This window comes from Penicillium solitum (assembly GCF_028829755.1).
Source record: "Penicillium solitum strain IBT 25940 chromosome Unknown utg000001l_segment0_segment0, whole genome shotgun sequence".
Taxonomy (NCBI): domain Eukaryota; kingdom Fungi; phylum Ascomycota; class Eurotiomycetes; order Eurotiales; family Aspergillaceae; genus Penicillium; species Penicillium solitum.
The window spans coordinates 3,571,646-3,588,533 of NW_027072121.1; the positions used below are offsets into that span (position 1 = coordinate 3,571,646).

Here is a 16,888-nt window from a genome sequence, read left to right on the forward strand (position 1 = left end):
GAGGGGTTGGATGATACTCACGTATAGCATGTTAGTGGCAGATAGAATGCAATAAATACATCAATTATCATACAGAGGCAACTCCATCGACATTAGATGGAGTTTTCTCTGTAAAGGCAGAGTTGTGTGTGAAGAAGAGAGAAAGGGAAGAGCAAAAAATCGAAGAAAAGTCGCCAAAAAGCAAAACGGCGCTAGGCGGTGGGGCCTACAAACAGTGCAAACTCCCAAGATTTCCGTTTCTGGGACTTGCAACCATTGCGATCTCTCGACAGCTTCAGTATTGCGCCAAATTACCTAAAATGGCTGATAGAAGACGTATCAATGGCCCACCTGGTGGCACAAGGCCTCCAGTATTTGCATCCCTACAAGAATCCTCGACAGGCATCGCAAACCGCGCCCAGCGCCAACGCCAACCCGCCGAATTACGGAAAATCTGTATGAATCGCCGACAAGCTTCTTGTTGATCACAGCTAACCCTCAATCCTCTAGTTCTCAAAACAGGATTGATTCCAACTGCCTCAGGCTCTTCATACCTCGAATTTGAACCATCCGTTTCCCTCGCTGCCGCCCGCTCCAACCCCAAATCTCTGATCCCGCCCTCCTCAGCACTCAAGCTGGCTTGCACTGTCCACGGACCCAAGCCACTCCCCCGCTCTGCTGCATTCTCGCCGAACCTTGTTCTCACCACTCATGTCAAGTACGCACCATTCGCCGCCCGCAAGCGGAAAGGACATATACGTGATGCCAGCGAGCGTGACCTTGGTGTACATCTAGAGACCGCCCTCCGTGGCGCAATCATTGCCGAACGCTGGCCCAAGAGTGGTCTGGATATCACTATTACAATCATTGAAGCAGAGGATGACCGTTGGTGGGGGGATGCCCCCGACTCGCATGATGCGTCATGGGGAATGATGAACGTTCTTGCCGGTTGTATCACGGCGGCTTCTGCTGCCATTGCGGATGCCCACATTGACTGTCTTGATCTTGTGTCCGGTGGTGTTGCTGCTCTGGTCTCGGATGACTCGAACCAGTCAGCATCATCTGCGCCGCGACTCATGCTTGACATTGATCCAGCAGAACATCGATCGATTCTGTCAGCTTGTGTGGTGGCATACATGCCTGCGCGTGATGAGATTACTGAGCTCTGGCTCAAGGGTGATAGCTCAAGGGCGGCTCTTGAAAAGGACGATGGGCGTACGGGTCATGAAGCTTTGATTGATGGAGCTGTCGATGCGGCTCGTGGCGCTAATACTGTTTTGGCCGAGGCTGTGAGGGAATCTATCGCTAGGTCTTTTGCTTAAGTCTAATGATAGTCACACCACATAACGAATGAATGAAGTTTACAGGCTCTATCATTGATGTAGCAATAAGCTAATTTTGTCGGTGTTCTTATTTAACAATCAATTTGAAGCTGTGTCACAGGACTAGATGATGCCCTAAAAAGCTGTAGCATTTCGCTACAGGTGTAGCCAGCATCATCACACTTCGATACAATTCATGTTGTTTGTCATCACAACCCTTTCCATATAACCCACCTCTGCTTCTTATATTTGTATCTTCTTGTGACTTGTCTAGCGTTGTAAGGGACCTCCATCTTCTTGATGGGGCTCTTGCCGGACGTGAACCCCCTGGACTACCGGGCTATGCGGAAGGTGGAGTCAGGATTTGACAATCAGACCCCTTTACTCCGTACGGAGTACTGCGCAGAATGCCAAGCGCATAGAACGAAATACGGAGTATGTACTCCGTAGTTGATGGCCTTTTAATCTCATATTCCCGGCAACCTGTTCCACCGATATATATAGTACCTCTCAATGTAATCTGATTAGTAGTACATACAAAAGGGGGTGCTATACCAGCAAAGAACCGATGACATACACTCCGGTTCGAATCTTAACTCTACCTAGTAAGATGCTTGGTTGTCCCTCGTCCCAGAAAGTTGGCTTGTCTGGATTGCTTCGTCGCTCTCATACGGATGTCAACTCGCGGAAGAAATCTAATTACCAGACCAAATTAGTATGTGTAAACTGCTTATCATATTATAAGGTAGCTTACTCCGTGCATACATATCTAAATATTGAACTATAGACAGAGCGGCTTTTACATCCACCCGGTCACACGATATATCACTGCCACAGCGCCCAGTGGGCAAGATATTGTTACAGCAGTTTCATTATAGACAAATGGCCTAAATCTTTCAACAAGTTGCTACTGTTGTGTTTTTACATGTGTTTTTATATTTATGTTTTCCTCACTCTGTGTTATGTCTTTTTATATGTTTATCTTTCTCGCTGTTGTCCATCAAAAGGAGCATAGAGTATAGGTACATATAGGCTTCATTGAGTTTTTCTAGATTATGAATTACAATATATGAAATACAAGTCCAATTAAATAAGATAATGCATATTTATTTTCCGAAAAAAAAAAAAAAGAAGAAAAAAAAAAAATCGGTCAAAGTCCAAAAAAGGGGTAGATAAAGTTGAACGTTAGACGGTTAAACGCTCGGCTTCCCCCTAAATCAAGTTATGGCGATCTACGGAGTAGTGCAAGACCCATCAGAATCGAGAAAATAGTATCGGAATCGATCGATCGTGGAATATCAGATCTAAGGAGTTCGTGATATACAACCATATGGGTACATCATACAATATGTCGCACAAAGTACGGAGTATAGATTCTCACTATAAAATAACTCGAAGGAATCCCGAACTCCACCAAGTAGGGTTCCAAGGTTGAACGTGAAAGATCGACTTGCATGCTAATGTGCAATTTGCCCCTGAGAGTGAACAGAATACTACGATGTACTCTGTACTACTACTACGTATTCCATAGTACGTACTCCGTACTGCGGAAACGAATCCGAGATCCGCTCTTAACTGCTTTTTGCTTTTTCCTTGCTTTCTTTGTTTCTGAATAGGCAGCTCCATACGGAGTATTCGGTAGCGTTCAGACTGCTCCATTCGACTTTAGTTCTTTCAAATAATTAGAGGCCGAAAATGGTGTTCGGTTCGTGTGTTCCCGCTAAGTAGACGGCTCACGGTCTGGCGATCTCCTCGTCGCACCAATGACCGGCTCACGCGGAAATTGGAAGCTCCATCGGATGCTACAATTCAAGCCCCGAACCCACTATCGTTCTCTCTTGTTCGATATAATTAGACCTTGGAACCCCTCGATGAATCGCTGATTGGCGCACGATCCCTGGTGGATGTCTCTGGGAAATCACCAGAACGAATTCTCGCCCATCGCCCAATATGGATCCTGTCAAAAAAAAGGAAAAAAAAACCTTCACGTGTGGATCACAGTCTCGGATGGGGCAGCTCTTAAGCTCTCGGCCTATGATGCAGTCTGAACGTGTACCGAGAAGAAGGCCATGCCCACATGCTGCACAATCGACCCATTTAGACGCAGCTCTTGACCTCGTAAGGCATGAGTGTCGGACAAAACAAAACCTCCGAAATGGACTTGAACGAGAGAAAGAAAGACTCGAATCGAGCTGCAATTGCCGAAGCAGATTGCCGAAAGTAAAATTTCAAACAAAGAAAAAGGTAGTGTGTGCATCGTATATTCTTAAACTTTTAGCGTTGGAACCGTCGCGCCTCATCTTAGGATCATGAAGACCGGGTCATTCCCCCTGACCTAGACACAAGACCGGCGATAGATCTGCACTGCTGCTTTGACAGATACCGGAGCCCTATTCTACCTTTTGGGGCTTTGTTGACTTGACTTTGTTCTTCTTTCTCCCGTTTCTCTCTCTCACTATGATATGACACCTGAACCGTGTGACGGCCCTTCAATTTCTCGAGCTTGGATGTCATGACATCAATTTGTTCAATTCTTTATGACCGCTGGTCTCGTCGCTCCCTTAATCATTAGTTGGACATTCTATTTTATTTTTCTCCCGTCTACCCTACTATTGTCCTTCATTTTCCAATTGCGCACCGGCTTTGCGCTTGATATCTACTTCATATCTTCAAAATGGTTGCATTGAAGAAACTATTCCAGACGGACAAGCCTCTTTCTCGTCCGGCCACCAGCCTTGGACTCGAGGGCTGTGGCATATACCAACCCTATTTTCACACGGCGGTTGACTCGCCTACACGAAGTCACTTTGAAGGCGGTTTCCCATCCAGAGATTCACACTCATTAGATGTGGCCCATCATTTTGATCAGATCGAGAAGCAATTCGAAGATCTACATGATCAACTGGAACGGCCAGCATCTTCTCAATCCCAATTGCCTCATAGCCCACATTTCGCGCCCCCCAAACCTAAAAATGGTCGACATATCGACTTGATGGTTGCTCTGTTCTCTACGGAGCACAGTCAAACAACTACCCCGGAACCACTTTCTCCTCCTGCCAGCATATACAACGAAGATGTCGCGGAACGAAATATGACCCGGTTTCTACGGATCCAATACCGGAATGGAGTTGCTAGCTCGGGTATACTTTCGGCTTTATACCAAGAGGATGTGGCCGACAGAAATATTGCGAAATATAGCAGCCCTGGCCGCTCTTTGTCTCACCTAAGTTCTCAGTCATCGCCAGCTGCGCCTGGTAGAGTACGGATTCCAGAAAGCCAACGGCGCAAAGCCAGGAAGCGGGATCCAGGGAAGCCTAGCTGGGCGTCAGCAGATAATCTACGAACAAATCTCTCCCCAGATGATGGCTCGGGCACTTCGTCTCCCCGATCACAGTCCCTCAGACCCCAGCGATCTGCGGCGAGTCTGTCTGCGGACGAAGACTTTGTCCCACAAGAAGATGCACCCCCAACTCCTGTCCAGCGCTTGGGTGTTCCTCCTGCTTATAAACAAGGGAGAAGGTGGAGCAACACTCCTCTGCCTGATAGCCCTACAATCCCTATCCCCATGGGCGATAGTGATGGCGCCACCAAGACTCCTTCGGTGCCACGGCTACCTGCTACAATAGCTCGCAGCACACAAAGATCGCTCCTTCCGCTACAGCTATCAGAGCTATGCTCTAAAAAGAATGCGCGAGGACTCTCAATCAATACGCAGTTAGCTGCTAAAGGACGCCCGAAAATTGCGCACCGTGCCATTCAGCCGCCAACACCCTCCACCGGCGAAATGAAGCGGGCTTCCAGCATCGCAGAAGTGATGAACAGTCCTCTGCCGGTTTCCACCCCAATCAGCCCTCCCAAATCATCACGCTTCAAAGCTTCCGATGTGATGGACTTTTTTAGCAAGGCTTACAAGTCCGTCCAAGGCCCGCACCCAACTTGCGAGACGCTGCAGGACGCCATAGTCCGCGAGGTCAATTCCCACGAGGCATTCCGCCGCGTCCCCGTGCCTGCCCCAGGGCCTCCATTCACACCCGCCGCAGACCAAGACGAGTTCGGTAACGACTACAGACCAGCAAGTGCACTCCACCGAAGCTCCTCAACGAAGAGCCGATTCATGAACAAGAGTTCATCCAAGCACAAGAGCACCCCCGAAACCCGCCGTAGCATCTCAACCAGCGTTGCCTACGACCGCCTCCTGCGAAAAGTCTCCGGCTCCCCCGCTCGCCGTCGACACACCGACGCCCCAGCCCCAACCCCAGGCTTCCTGGCTGAATTCCAACCCCACAAAGAGCCCATAATCACCCGCCCCGGATCCGGAGAGCCAATCACGTACCTGGACGTGCTGCACGCAAGCAGTGAACACCGACCTATCTCAACCGGCCCCTGCGCAAGCCCCTCTGTATCTCACAAACGTGGACGCTCGGAATCTATCGGCAACCTCGCTGCCATGGCCTGCTCGGGCCCCGATGTGCCTATTATCCCCGGGACAGTATACTGCATGCAAGCTCACTCGGCTCCTTCGAGTGATGCCTCGCAAGAAGACAGCGACGATGATATCATTCACCTCCCCAACCCGAGTCCCCCGCCGCGTGTGCAGATCGAAGGCGTTGACGAGAATAACATCCGCTATGTCATCGACGCTGCCTCGCCCGATGAGGCGCAGAAACTCATGTACTGGCCTCAGCAGGTTCGCCGTGGTGGTACCTCCAGTCCTTACGGGAATAGTTTGTCGCCGTTGTCTCGTGCTCGCATGCAGCTGCGTGGTTCGCGCTCAGTTGAGACTTACTAGGATGGAATCAACGTTCTTTTGGGACGATTCACCAACCCAGCCCGGATGTTCCTATTTTGCCGCATGATAACGATGCTCTCATGACCTTTCTCCCTCCCTCACACTTTCTTGCTTTCTCCAAAAAGCCCGTCCAATCCTTCCCAATCCTTTCTGGACTTTTCTTTTTCTCTTGGCCCTGTCAAATCAACCTTCGATATGGCGCTGGTCAATCCTTCTCTCTTGTTCACACTCATACACCTTGTATCCATATATCCCGTCTATATTAACCCTAGTCTATCTCTCACCCTTTCTCCTTTTCTCATCTTATCTCAGACCCTGCCAACCTCCAACTATTTTCTTTTCTTGTCTTAATATTGTGGTTGCATGATTTGGCCGGAGTTCTTGTCATTGTTATTACCAGTGTATATTAAAGCTTCGTAGCGATTGTTCTGTCCTTTATCCATGTATCGATATCCAGTTATTCGCTCTGCAAATACTTGTCTCTTCACTCATGAAATGAGTATTCTGTATGTGGTTGCCTATTTCAGCTTACTCGCTAGTCCTATACGTACTTTGACCGATTTATATCATATTCACTACATTATTCTTTTTGTATAGCTTTCGCTTTCTCGTTGGGTTAAGAGGCTCCGCATTTTGCCCTCGGATATCGGGACTTATCCTCCAGGGGTGATATCTTGTGCTATTTATATGTTATTTATTATTAGTTTCATACTAGTTTACGGGGTAGCGCATATCAAAACAAAAAATTGAAATCTTAGAAAAGCAATAATGACATGTCTCATTTTCATAATATCATTGCCACTACCTGCCATTTCCCTCCCCTTAAAACTCCACATTGACAAATCAACATATTGAAGGGACGCCTTAGGACCCACAGAAGAAAATGCCGGTCTGATACTTCAAGTTTGTTTCACGGATGCAACGAAATAGCTTAATAAGAGCCTATATTGAGATGGTTAGTGTTCTGTCATGGACCATAGGGGAAAAAAACCAGGGGATTAGAAACTTACGGCCAAACATGCACCACTTCTCAGCAAGACGCTGGCACTTGGGGTTGCAGCAGGGGGTAACACCTTGCTCAAGACCCTCGGGCTGCTCGAAAGGAATGCAAAGCGACTTAGCACCCATGCTGGGGGCCTTGGCATCCTCAGCCTCGCCGGAATCTTCCTCAGCCTTGCGGGCACTCATGTCCTTAATCTGGTCCTCGCACTCCTCGGTCAAGCAGTGGGGAATGACACATATGTTCTTGTTGTTCAGAGCAGGAACAAAGTCATCCCACTTGGTGATCTGGATGCGGTGAGCCTTGAACTGCGCGTCGGCGCGGTTGTACAGGTCAGACTGGATGGTCTCAAGCAGAGCAGGAACGCCAGTAGCCAGCTCGGCGATCGGGATGCTGCCCTTGCCGTCCTTGCCGGGGATGTCACGGCGGGCGGTGGTAACAAAGTGGCCGGCGGACTCACCAGGACCGAACTCAATGCGCAGAGGGACACCGCGGAGCTCGTACTGGTTGAACTTCCAGCCGGGGGAGTAGCTGCTCTTATCGCTGTCGGCACGGACACCGGCAGCAACGAGGACGGCGACGAGACCGTCGACCTCGGCATTGAGCTTCTCACGCTCCTCCTCGGTAGTCTTGGCTGTGAGACCGACAGGGACGATGATAACCTGGACCTCAGCCACACGAGGAGGCAGGACCAAACCCTTGTTGTCACTGTGGATCATGACCATAACACCCAGTGAACGGGTCGACAGACCCCAGGAGTTCTGCCAGACGTGCAGAGGGGGCTTCTTCTCATCGACCGTAGCGGTGGGGTCCTCAACGGTGATGCCGAACATCTTACTAAAGTTCTGGCCAAGTCCGTGGGATGTACCACCCTGGATACCACGGCCAGTGGCGGGGATGTAACCTTCAACAGTGGTGGTGTAGTTACCGCCGGCGAACTTCTCCTTCTCGGTCTTTTGACCCTTAACGACGGGCACGGCAAGGAGCTCCTGGTAAATCTTGGCATAGTAGTCAAGGATGCTCAGAACTTCCTCGCGGGCAGCACCTTCAGTCAGGTGAGCGGTGTGACCTCTGCACATTGTTAGTATGGCATTTCAAACAGAAGAGAAGGTTGAAAACATACTCTTGCCAGAGGAACTCTCGCGAGCGGAGTAGTGGTTGAGGGTGCTTGAACTCCCATCTCACTGTTCATGTTAGTAACATTTCATCGGTATGGAGGAAGAACGGAGGCCGCACCGACTGAGTTCCATTGGTTGAGACGAAGAGGGAGGTCACGGTGACTGCGAATCCACTTGGCGTAGTAGGGGTACATAACAGTCTCCGAAGTAGGGCGAATGGCAATCTTCTTCTCGAGGGGGGTTGAGCCACTAGAAGTATATGTTAGTGCAGTTCAACTTAAGTATAAGAAGGTATTGTAGAGCTGGGGGACGGCGTACGCATGGGTGACCCAGGCGACTTCAGCGGCAAAGCCCTCAATGTGGTCCTTCTCCCGCTGCAGAACATCCTCGGACACGAACAGAGGGAAGGAGCAGTTCTTGACACCCATTCCCTTGATAGCTTTGTTGAAGTACTCCTGGATCTCCTCCCAGATGAAGAACAACGCAGGCTTGAGAATGAAGCAACCGGAGACATCGTAGTAGTCCAGCAAATCACCCTTGGTGAGAACCTGCTGATACCAGCCGGAGAAGTCCTCCTCCTTCAAGACATCAATACCAATCAAAGCGGCACCATCAACCTTCTTCTTAGAAGCTTTCTTGGCCTCTTGCTTGCCAATACCCTTCTCTCCCTTGTTCGAGGCCTTCTTATCAGCCTTATCGGCCTTCAATTTGGCGAGCTTCGCGGCTTTTTTGGCGGCGTTCTTTGACTCACCCGCCTCGCCATCGGCGGGGGTTTGAGTGCGGTCAGGCAGGGTCTGGGGGGCAGCGCCCTCGAAGGCGGGGGTGTCGCTGGGGTTCTGGCTAGCCATGTCGAAGAAGCGAGTGTCTGACTAGACAATGAAAGGGAAACCCGAGTCGGAAATAGGATTGGAAGCAAGCGAAATCGGGGTATGACTCCCCTCCGTAAAGTGGGATGCGATATCGAAAATTACTAGCACACCGCCCCGGCAGAACTTTTAGTGCCCACAGCACCCCCCCGAAGCCAGACAGCTCTGCCATCGCACTCGCATAGCTCATATTACATCGTCTGTTTTAAATATGGCAGGCATTTTCGAAGCGCCGCGGAATGCGGACACGCTCTGTGGGTTTTTATCTGATCGATCATCGTTTCCGTTGCAATAAACTGACCAGTCTCGCACAGTCTTGGGTGGGCAGAAAATCACCGGTGCTGATGTCCGTGAGCAGAATGGTATGTTGAATTATTGATGATTTTGCCTTTGTTAGGGATCGATGGCTGATTCCTTGCAGTTCTGGCAACACAGGCGATCGCCAATGTCATCAAATCTTCCTTCGGTCCGTCCGGTTTGGACAAGATGATGGTGGACGACATAGGGGTATGGAAACGATAAACCCCGCAGAGCTTGGCTGCAGCTTCTAACATCTGGCAGGACGTGACTGTGACGAACGATGGCGCTACTATTCTGTCTCTTCTTGATATTGAGCACCCTGCGGGCAAGATCCTCGTTGATCTAGCCCAACAACAGGACAAGGAGGTACGGGTCTCTACAACACATATATCTCAGATACACATGCTGATAATCTCAATTTCAAATAGGTCGGAGATGGTACTACCTCGGTTGTTCTGATCGCCGCTGAGCTTCTCCGGAGAGGCAACGAGTTGATGAAGAACCGTATACACCCTACCACAATCATCAACGGATACCGACTTGCCCTGCGCGAAGCCGTCAAGTATATGAATGAAAATGTTACGACTAAGGTGGATAATATCGGAAAGGATAGCTTGGTCAACATTGCGAAGACTTCTATGTCCAGCAAGATCATCGGTTCTGACTCCGATTTCTTTGCGAACATGTGTGTGGACGCAATGCTGCAGGTGAAGTCTGTGAACCAGAGAGGCGAGGTCAAATACCCAGTCAAGGCCGTGAACCTGCTTAAGGCCCACGGAAAGAGTGGTAATGAGTCCGTACTCGTGGATGGCTACGCGTTGAACTGCACTGTTGCTTCCCAGGCTATGACAACCCATGTGCCGGACGCCAAGATCGCCATTCTCGACATGAACCTGCAGAAGGAGCGGATGAAGCTTGGCGTTCAGATTACAGTGGAAGACCCCGATCAATTGGAGAAGATCCGTCAGCGGGAGTCCGGCATTGTTATGGAGCGTGTTGATATGATCCTGAAGTCTGGTGCCAACGTCGTCCTCACGACTAAGGGCATCGACGATATGGTTCTCAAGCTCTTCGTTGAGAAGGGAGCTATGGCAGTCCGTCGTTGCAAGAAGGAGGATCTGCGCCGCATTGCTAGGGCTACCGGTGCTACTATGGTCAGCACCCTCTCTGACCTCAACGGAGATGAGAAGTTCGAGGCATCAAACCTTGGTCACGCCGAGTCTGTTTCGCAAGAGCGTATCTCGGATGACGAGTGTATCCTGATCAGGGGCACCAAGGTTCACAGTGCGGCTTCCATTATTCTTCGTGGCGCCAACGAGTACAGCTTGGACGAGATGGAGCGCTCTGTTCACGACTCTCTCTGTGCCATCAAGCGCACTTTGGAGAGCGGAAGCATCGTTCCCGGCGGTGGAGCCGTGGAAACCGCACTTCACATCTACCTCGAGGAATTCGCTGTCACAGTTGTAAGTAGTATCGTTCGCTTTTTCTTTCTATATCGGTGTCTAACATTTGAATTACAGGGTTCCCGTGAGCAACTGGCCATTGGAGAGTTCGCACAGTCTCTTCTTGTCATTCCCAACACTCTGGCAGTCAACGCAGCTAAGGATTCATCTGAGCTCGTTGCTCAGCTCCGTGTCCGCCACGCCCTGTCACAGCGTGTGCAGGAGGGTGACGCTAACGAGGAGGAGAAGGCCATCGCTAAGAAGAAGACTTACCGCAACTACGGTTTGGATCTGACAAAGGGACGGGTTCACGACACTCTGAAGGCCGGTGTGCTGGAGCCCAGCATGAGCAAGATCAAGCAGCTTAAGAGTGCCGTGGAGGCTTGCATATCCATCATGCGCATTGACACGATCATCAAGCTGGACCCCGAGCAGCCGCAGGATGACGGCCACGGTCACTAAGCCTGAGCTCATTTTGACTACCCCAATCCCAAAAAAAAGGCAGTAATATGATGTGACATAGATGGTCAGCAGTAGTAAATTCTCATTTCTGCTGCAACTGCATATGAACCAATTTCTCTCAAAGTAGATACATGAAACCCGTAGCCCTAAACAATCATTCTACTATATCTATATCCCTCACTGCCGCTTGGCGGCCATCAACTTCCGGTATTCCTCAACAATATTCCTCCGCTCACCAGCCAACTCCTCACGGCGTCTCAAACTGCCAACAGCGGCAGGCACATTGGCAACATCAACCTTAGCCCCACCACGCACCTTGAAGATCTCCCGGGGTTTAACCAACTGAGGCGGCGCCTTCGCAACCTCAAATGGATTCTTCTTCCGCTCCTCGTCACGCTTCTTCAGCTTGGCCCAAGGATCAGGATCATCGTCCCCGCTATCATCATCCCCATCGGCATTCGCCCCCTTCTTCTTGTTCTTCGCAGCAGCCTTCTTCTTTTTTCCTCCAGCAGCCTCAATCTCCCACTCCTTCCACTGCCGCAACTCAACCTCCATATCATCCTCCCGCTCTTCCCGCTCCTCCTGCTCCTTCTCCTTGATCTTAGCGTCCTCCTCACGCCACCCTTTCTGCAGTCGCAGCAGATGCTTCTCATGCTTCGTCCGCTTGTGCTGCTCCTTGTTCTTGGCGTCACCAGTCTTGACTGACTTGGTCATCTGCGACAATGGCATTTCGCGGTCAACACGTGCTACGAACTCGGCCAGCCGCTCGCCAGGCATGATCTTTGGCATTTCGGCCTTCTCCTTGGCAGAGAGTTTGGGCTTTTGCGTTTCCGCTGCCTTCGTGGGCTTCTTCGATGACGTGTTTGCGTCTTCTGTGGCATTGCGCTTGCGCTTGTTCGGGCGCTCGCCTGTCTCTAGTCCTGATGGCGCCCGTCGACCTGTCTGCTGGTATTGCATTAGGCGGCGGAATGCTTTCGGGGTGTCGTCTTCGGTGACATTCTTGAGGCGGTGGGTGGGTGCTTTGTTGGCGCTCTGGTTTTCGTCTTTGGATTGGTTCTTGAGCTTTTTGCCGTTCTTGCCTAACTTGGGCTTGACTAGATCGCGGACTGGAAGTGCTTTTGCGATCTCTGAGGGTGGGAGGTTGAAGTGCCTAGCGCGAGGGGAATCGTTAGTTTTGGGCTTTGAAAAGACCTGGTATATATCTAGTGCTCACTCTTTATCGGCTTCGCCGCGTCTCTTGTGTTTGTGAGGCATTTTGGGTGGTTTTGCAGTGGAAGATTGGAGGGTTGGAGTTGTTGGCGGACTTTTTTCATCGAGGTTGGCGTTATCTTATCGCTCTATATGGGCGTCCACCCGGGGACATTTCTACTTACATTTTTACTTCATATTGCCTTTGAAAATATTAGTTTATTAGTTTATTAACCCATACTCGACGAAGATGTATTACAATAATTGGAATCGATGAATGAGGGACATGTTTGCTTCAGTCAGATAATACAAATAAGCCCGAAATAAAGGGTATGCTACGCTAATTAATATGCTCTCCCAAACGCCAGTAAAATGCCCACAGGCAAAAAGAGAAACATCCAGACACCTCGGAAAATGCAAAACGATAAAAATCACAGACGACGCCGGGGAATCATTCGTCTTCGTCGTCAATTGAGTCTTTCATATCAGCCCAGCCACACATCCAGCGTTTACCCTCAGTTTCACCACCGTTTCGAAGCTCGCGAGCCTCGGATCCCTCACGCCAGCACCGAGCAGAGTAGTCATCGCTCACAGTAATCAGTTCACCAGACGGGGTCCAAGACAGACCAGTGACCTCTTTCTGATGACCTTCGATAAGAGGGGTGCCTGATTGGTGGATTGGGATGGTATCTTCGAGACGGCCGGACAAGCCGATTCCAGAGTTGGTGCGACGAAGTCCTGAGCGGGTAGTGAACAGGGAAGTCCTACTCGGCAGAGATTCGGCTGGTGTTTTCACGGGAGAATTGAGGTACCGTTCATCGGTAGGGAAAAGAATGGGGCAGTGGTCGCTACTCCCAGTCGCCAGCATCTCCGGATGATCGTGGTTTGCTTTGCGCACAGCCAACTTCACATAGAATGAGGAAATTTGGAGGCGAGGGTGGCGGAAACCATAGAGAGGCCCAAGACCGTCCTTGTCGGAGCCTCCAGTCCTTCGTGGACGGTTGTTATTGAGTGAAAGTTCAGGCGCATGCCCGAGAATTAAGTGCGATGTCGAGTAGGTATAAACGGTGTTGTCTCGGCAAAGTGTGTACAATCGTGAGCCATCTCCTCCAAACGCCATGGAAGTCAGGCCAAAGCGTCGATATTTCACATGGCTTTCCGGCTCTTGCGTGGTAGATAGAGGGATAACGGGTCGACCACGCCGATTGTTATGTGCTGTTCGCAAGTCCCAAAGTCTGACACTTGCGCTAGCCTCCGAAGCCGTAACGAAAAGATTTTCGCGGCCAGGCGAGAGAAAGGCGAGAGAAGTAACGGTGATGTCGGTCCGGCCAATTGGTGGCGCATCATTTTTATCCATGGTTGGTTTATGAGAGGTTGTGTATGCATGGGCACCTTCAATGGTATTCAGAACGTGCGGGTATAACATCTTTGGAGGTGCAGTGGTCGCGGCGTTTTCGGTTTCGGATTCCAGGGAGCATTGAACTTGTAACGCAGGCCGTTCAAATCCTTTACAGCGGAGATCCCAAATATTGACGTTTCCATCCCGACTGCACGTAGCAAGAACCTTATTGTTTGATGCCGGTTGGAATTGGACACGCTTAACGGAGGATGAGTGATTCGATAAGCAGTGAATGGGTCGTTGTGTTGTCATATCAATAATAAGAGATGTTTGGTCGCCAGATGCCGTAGCCAGTAGCATGTCGTCCGATGAGAACTCGAGGTCCATGATCGAATTCATGTGTGGACGGAAACCAAGGTATGCGCCAGAGAACCCAGCATCCTCATCCATCGATGAATCCAAGAGGCGAATTCCACCCTCTTCATCGCCGACTGCAACAAGAGAATTTGCTTCCCATTTGTTAGCACGTATGGGGAGCAGTCAGGTGGAACATAACTCACTGTTGCATGAAGCATTACAGAATGGGAGGGCCACTGAACCCTCCGATGCATAGCTACTACACATGTGACGGTCCTGCGATTGCGAGTAGAAGTTGGAAGTAAGATCTTGCCAGCCTGTATATGAGATTAGAGGTGGAAAAGTATGCCGTGGGGGGGTGAATACCAACCAGCGCCAGAGTTAGATCGTAGTGTTACTTTATTGGCCCGAGCCCCCATCATAGTTCGCATAAACAAAGCACCAGATGACTGCAATGCCCGGGAGCGGCGTACAGGGGCCACGGGGGGATTTCGCTTGGGTGGACTCGGCGGTGCTAATGCATCAGGACGAAGGTCGATATTTGGAATTTTAATATCTTGTTCCACATCGTGTATCGGAGACCGTACACGAACTCTCTTCAGAGGCGAGGATTGCGGGGAGACGACTGAGGAGAATGAGTTTTTTCTTTTCCTGCTCGGGGTGCGAATAAAGTCTTCTGGTAAGCCATCGTGAGGACTTCTGGCGCTGCCAGCCTTGGAGGTTCTCGAAAAGGCTGGCCCCAGACGATTCACCGCGGGTGATGTGAGTGCTCGTAAGGCCTGGCGGCTGGTCGAGGGCGTGATAGAAGTATCTCCAGTCGGTAATAAAGAACGTGGGGTAAAGAATCGACGGAATGACCGGGGCGTTACAGTTGGTGGCTTTCTGGTTCTGCGAGTATCGGAAGCAATAGACGGCGGGGATGAGGGTGGCTCTGGGGGAGGAAGAACAGGCTCTGACCGGGGTACCTCCGGGAAATTAGAGATGTCCATTGTTTAACAAAAAAAAGCAGAAAGAAAATAAAAAAAAGGCTATGGATGCATTGGTGGAGGTCTGGGCGGCTAAAGACTAAAGGGGAGAGATGAATCGGGGAAGTTGGATCTTTTTTTCGTGTCGCGACGTGACGCGATCGTGTCAAGGCATCTAAGGCATTTTACCCCCCCTCCACTCTGAAAGGGTCGAGTATCTAGAACTCCTTCAATCCATATTATTACTCCTTTACTTTACGGTTATCTAACTCCAAATTGACTTGGTCTAATCCCTAGCCTCAATTGTTTTGGTTTTCTTTTTCGTCCCAAAACGCGTGGAATCACTACGCATAGAGGCTTGATGGATGTCAACACTGTTCAATTCCAGACAACAACCACTACATTGATTGCTAAAAATTAACAATTCATGGAACATTAGAACATCATGTATTTCCCCTGGCTTAAATATTGGAATGCCCCTGCAGTGCCCTTAAGCCGCCCAACAATGATCCCGTTCATTCCTCCACCCGCTTCAATGTTGTACTCTCGGGCATTGCAATTCAAAGATATGTCGCATCAACTTTGGATTTCTCTCGCTGCAAGAATTGCTCGAAGTTCCCCAGCGGGATATTCCACGCCTTGACTTTGTCCAAATCCACAAATGATCTTAGATCACGGGCCATGAGTTGACCGGCAATGAAGGGATTGGTAGCCTTCTGGGCGCTGATTTCCTCATCTGACAGATAGACAACGCTCATCTCCCTTCCAGTGGCGCGGGATAAAGACTGGATGGTGGCGTCGATTCCCAAAAGTTCCGAAGCGATCTCAATTTCTTGGTGGTTGAACTTGACGGGATCGAAGACTGCTGCTGCTGCAAACTGGCCGATGTCGTTGGGATCAACCATGGGCAACAAGGTATCCGGAGCGAAAGCAGTGGTGAATACTCCTGTTTTCGTAAAGCCCGGGTACATCATTGTCTTCGGGGCTAAGTAGTTATTCATGAAGTTACCCGGGCGCAAAATTGTCCAGCTTTCAAATCCCGCTTTGCGAATTTCGTTTTCAATAGCCTGTTTGTTGAGCATCATGGCGCTAATGATGCTGGTCGGATCCCACAATTTGAGGCGTTGCGGATCATTGGCAGACAATCCACTGGTATAGATGACTTGCTTGATGCCAGATTCCTTGGCAATTTTGAGAAGTCGGCATGCTTGTTCGAGACTTGCGTTCAAGTTTGTCAACGCTGGCATCAAGTTCAGGAAAAGGCTTGTGCAATTGGCCATGGACTTTCTGACGGAATCATCGTCAAAATCGCCCTCGGTGATAAGAACGCCGCGCGATTTAAGAAGTTGGGCAGCAGCCGAATTGGGGGTGCGCGTAACGGCATGTATTTTGATATCGGCTTTGAGGAGATGGTCGATCAAAGCACCGCCCTGGGTACCAGTGGCGCCGCAGACGAAGACGGTCGGAGAAGACATTTAAAATTCGGAAATAAAGTATGAGTCTTCGTGGTTGTAATGTTGTAATTTTTATATTGAATCTGTGTGCAACCTACATCTTTATATACCACGAGATGTCCACGTTGACACTGGACACTTCTATACAACATGGATATTGTCCACGGGTGTACTCCGTACAATATGGTGGAACTCCACTCGGTCCGCCACTATCCCGATCCCGAAGCGACTTCTGATTGGTGAACCAAAGCCTCAATTCCACTAGCGGGCGGAATTCCACTTCGGACCCACAAAGCCTGGAACATTT

At 50.0% G+C, this 16,888-nt stretch overlaps 7 protein-coding genes across 7 annotated transcripts; 3 read left to right on the forward strand and 4 right to left on the reverse strand.

Moving 5' to 3' along the window:
- Window positions 1-299: 299 nt before the first annotated feature.
- On the forward strand, window positions 300-1,301 carry N7455_001382 (3' exoribonuclease family protein; the record flags this gene model as incomplete). Its single annotated transcript, XM_040951997.2, has 2 exons — window positions 300-435; window positions 490-1,301. 2 exons carry the CDS (start codon window positions 300-302, stop codon window positions 1,299-1,301), a joined length of 948 nt encoding a protein of 315 aa, XP_040818507.1.
- A 2,674-nt stretch (window positions 1,302-3,975) lies between these two features.
- N7455_001383 (uncharacterized protein) lies at window positions 3,976-6,090 on the forward strand (the record flags this gene model as incomplete). Its single annotated transcript, XM_040951776.2, has 1 exon — window positions 3,976-6,090. The coding sequence occupies one exon, from the start codon at window positions 3,976-3,978 to the stop codon at window positions 6,088-6,090; it is 2,115 nt and encodes a 704-aa protein (XP_040817746.2).
- Window positions 6,091-7,021: 931 nt separating this feature from the next.
- Window positions 7,022-9,056, reverse strand: N7455_001384 (proline--tRNA ligase; the record flags this gene model as incomplete). Its single annotated transcript, XM_040951004.2, has 5 exons — window positions 7,022-7,032; window positions 7,101-8,161; window positions 8,214-8,274; window positions 8,327-8,457; window positions 8,527-9,056. 5 exons carry the CDS (start codon window positions 9,054-9,056, stop codon window positions 7,022-7,024), a joined length of 1,794 nt encoding a protein of 597 aa, XP_040818344.2.
- A 28-nt stretch (window positions 9,057-9,084) lies between these two features.
- Window positions 9,085-11,405, forward strand: N7455_001385 (chaperonin-containing T-complex alpha subunit TCP1; the record flags this gene model as incomplete). The annotated part of the gene is made up of 7 exons (XM_040951605.2): window positions 9,085-9,135; window positions 9,208-9,328; window positions 9,389-9,436; window positions 9,496-9,581; window positions 9,636-9,740; window positions 9,803-10,837; window positions 10,895-11,405. The coding sequence occupies 7 exons, from the start codon at window positions 9,085-9,087 to the stop codon at window positions 11,276-11,278; spliced, it is 1,830 nt and encodes a 609-aa protein (XP_040817796.2). The 3' UTR covers window positions 11,279-11,405.
- On the reverse strand, window positions 11,406-12,544 carry N7455_001386 (uncharacterized protein). Its single transcript, XM_040951404.2, has 2 exons — window positions 12,492-12,544; window positions 11,406-12,428 (listed from the first exon to the last, which is right to left on the reverse strand). The coding sequence occupies exons 1-2, from the start codon at window positions 12,530-12,532 to the stop codon at window positions 11,456-11,458; spliced, it is 1,014 nt and encodes a 337-aa protein (XP_040817903.2). The 5' UTR covers window positions 12,533-12,544; the 3' UTR covers window positions 11,406-11,455.
- A 373-nt stretch (window positions 12,545-12,917) lies between these two features.
- On the reverse strand, window positions 12,918-15,151 carry N7455_001387 (WD40 repeat domain-containing protein; the record flags this gene model as incomplete). Its single annotated transcript, XM_040951809.2, has 3 exons — window positions 12,918-14,314; window positions 14,366-14,479; window positions 14,533-15,151. 3 exons carry the CDS (start codon window positions 15,149-15,151, stop codon window positions 12,918-12,920), a joined length of 2,130 nt encoding a protein of 709 aa, XP_040818071.2.
- Window positions 15,152-15,687: 536 nt separating this feature from the next.
- Window positions 15,688-16,602, reverse strand: N7455_001388 (NmrA/HSCARG family protein; the record flags this gene model as incomplete). Its single annotated transcript, XM_040950985.2, has 1 exon — window positions 15,688-16,602. One exon carries the CDS (start codon window positions 16,600-16,602, stop codon window positions 15,688-15,690), a length of 915 nt encoding a protein of 304 aa, XP_040817904.2.
- Between the last annotated feature and the right edge of the window lie 286 nt (window positions 16,603-16,888).

Bases quoted from the DNA above. Each gene is read 5' to 3' on its own strand.
- N7455_001386 (XM_040951404.2), bottom strand. From the start codon at position 12,532: ATGCCTCACAAACACAAGAGACGCGGCGAAGCCGATAAAGA. The intron at 12,429-12,491 runs GTGAGCACTAGA...CCCTCGCGCTAG, and splicing joins CGCGGCGAAGCCGATAAAGA to GCACTTCAACCTCCCACCCT.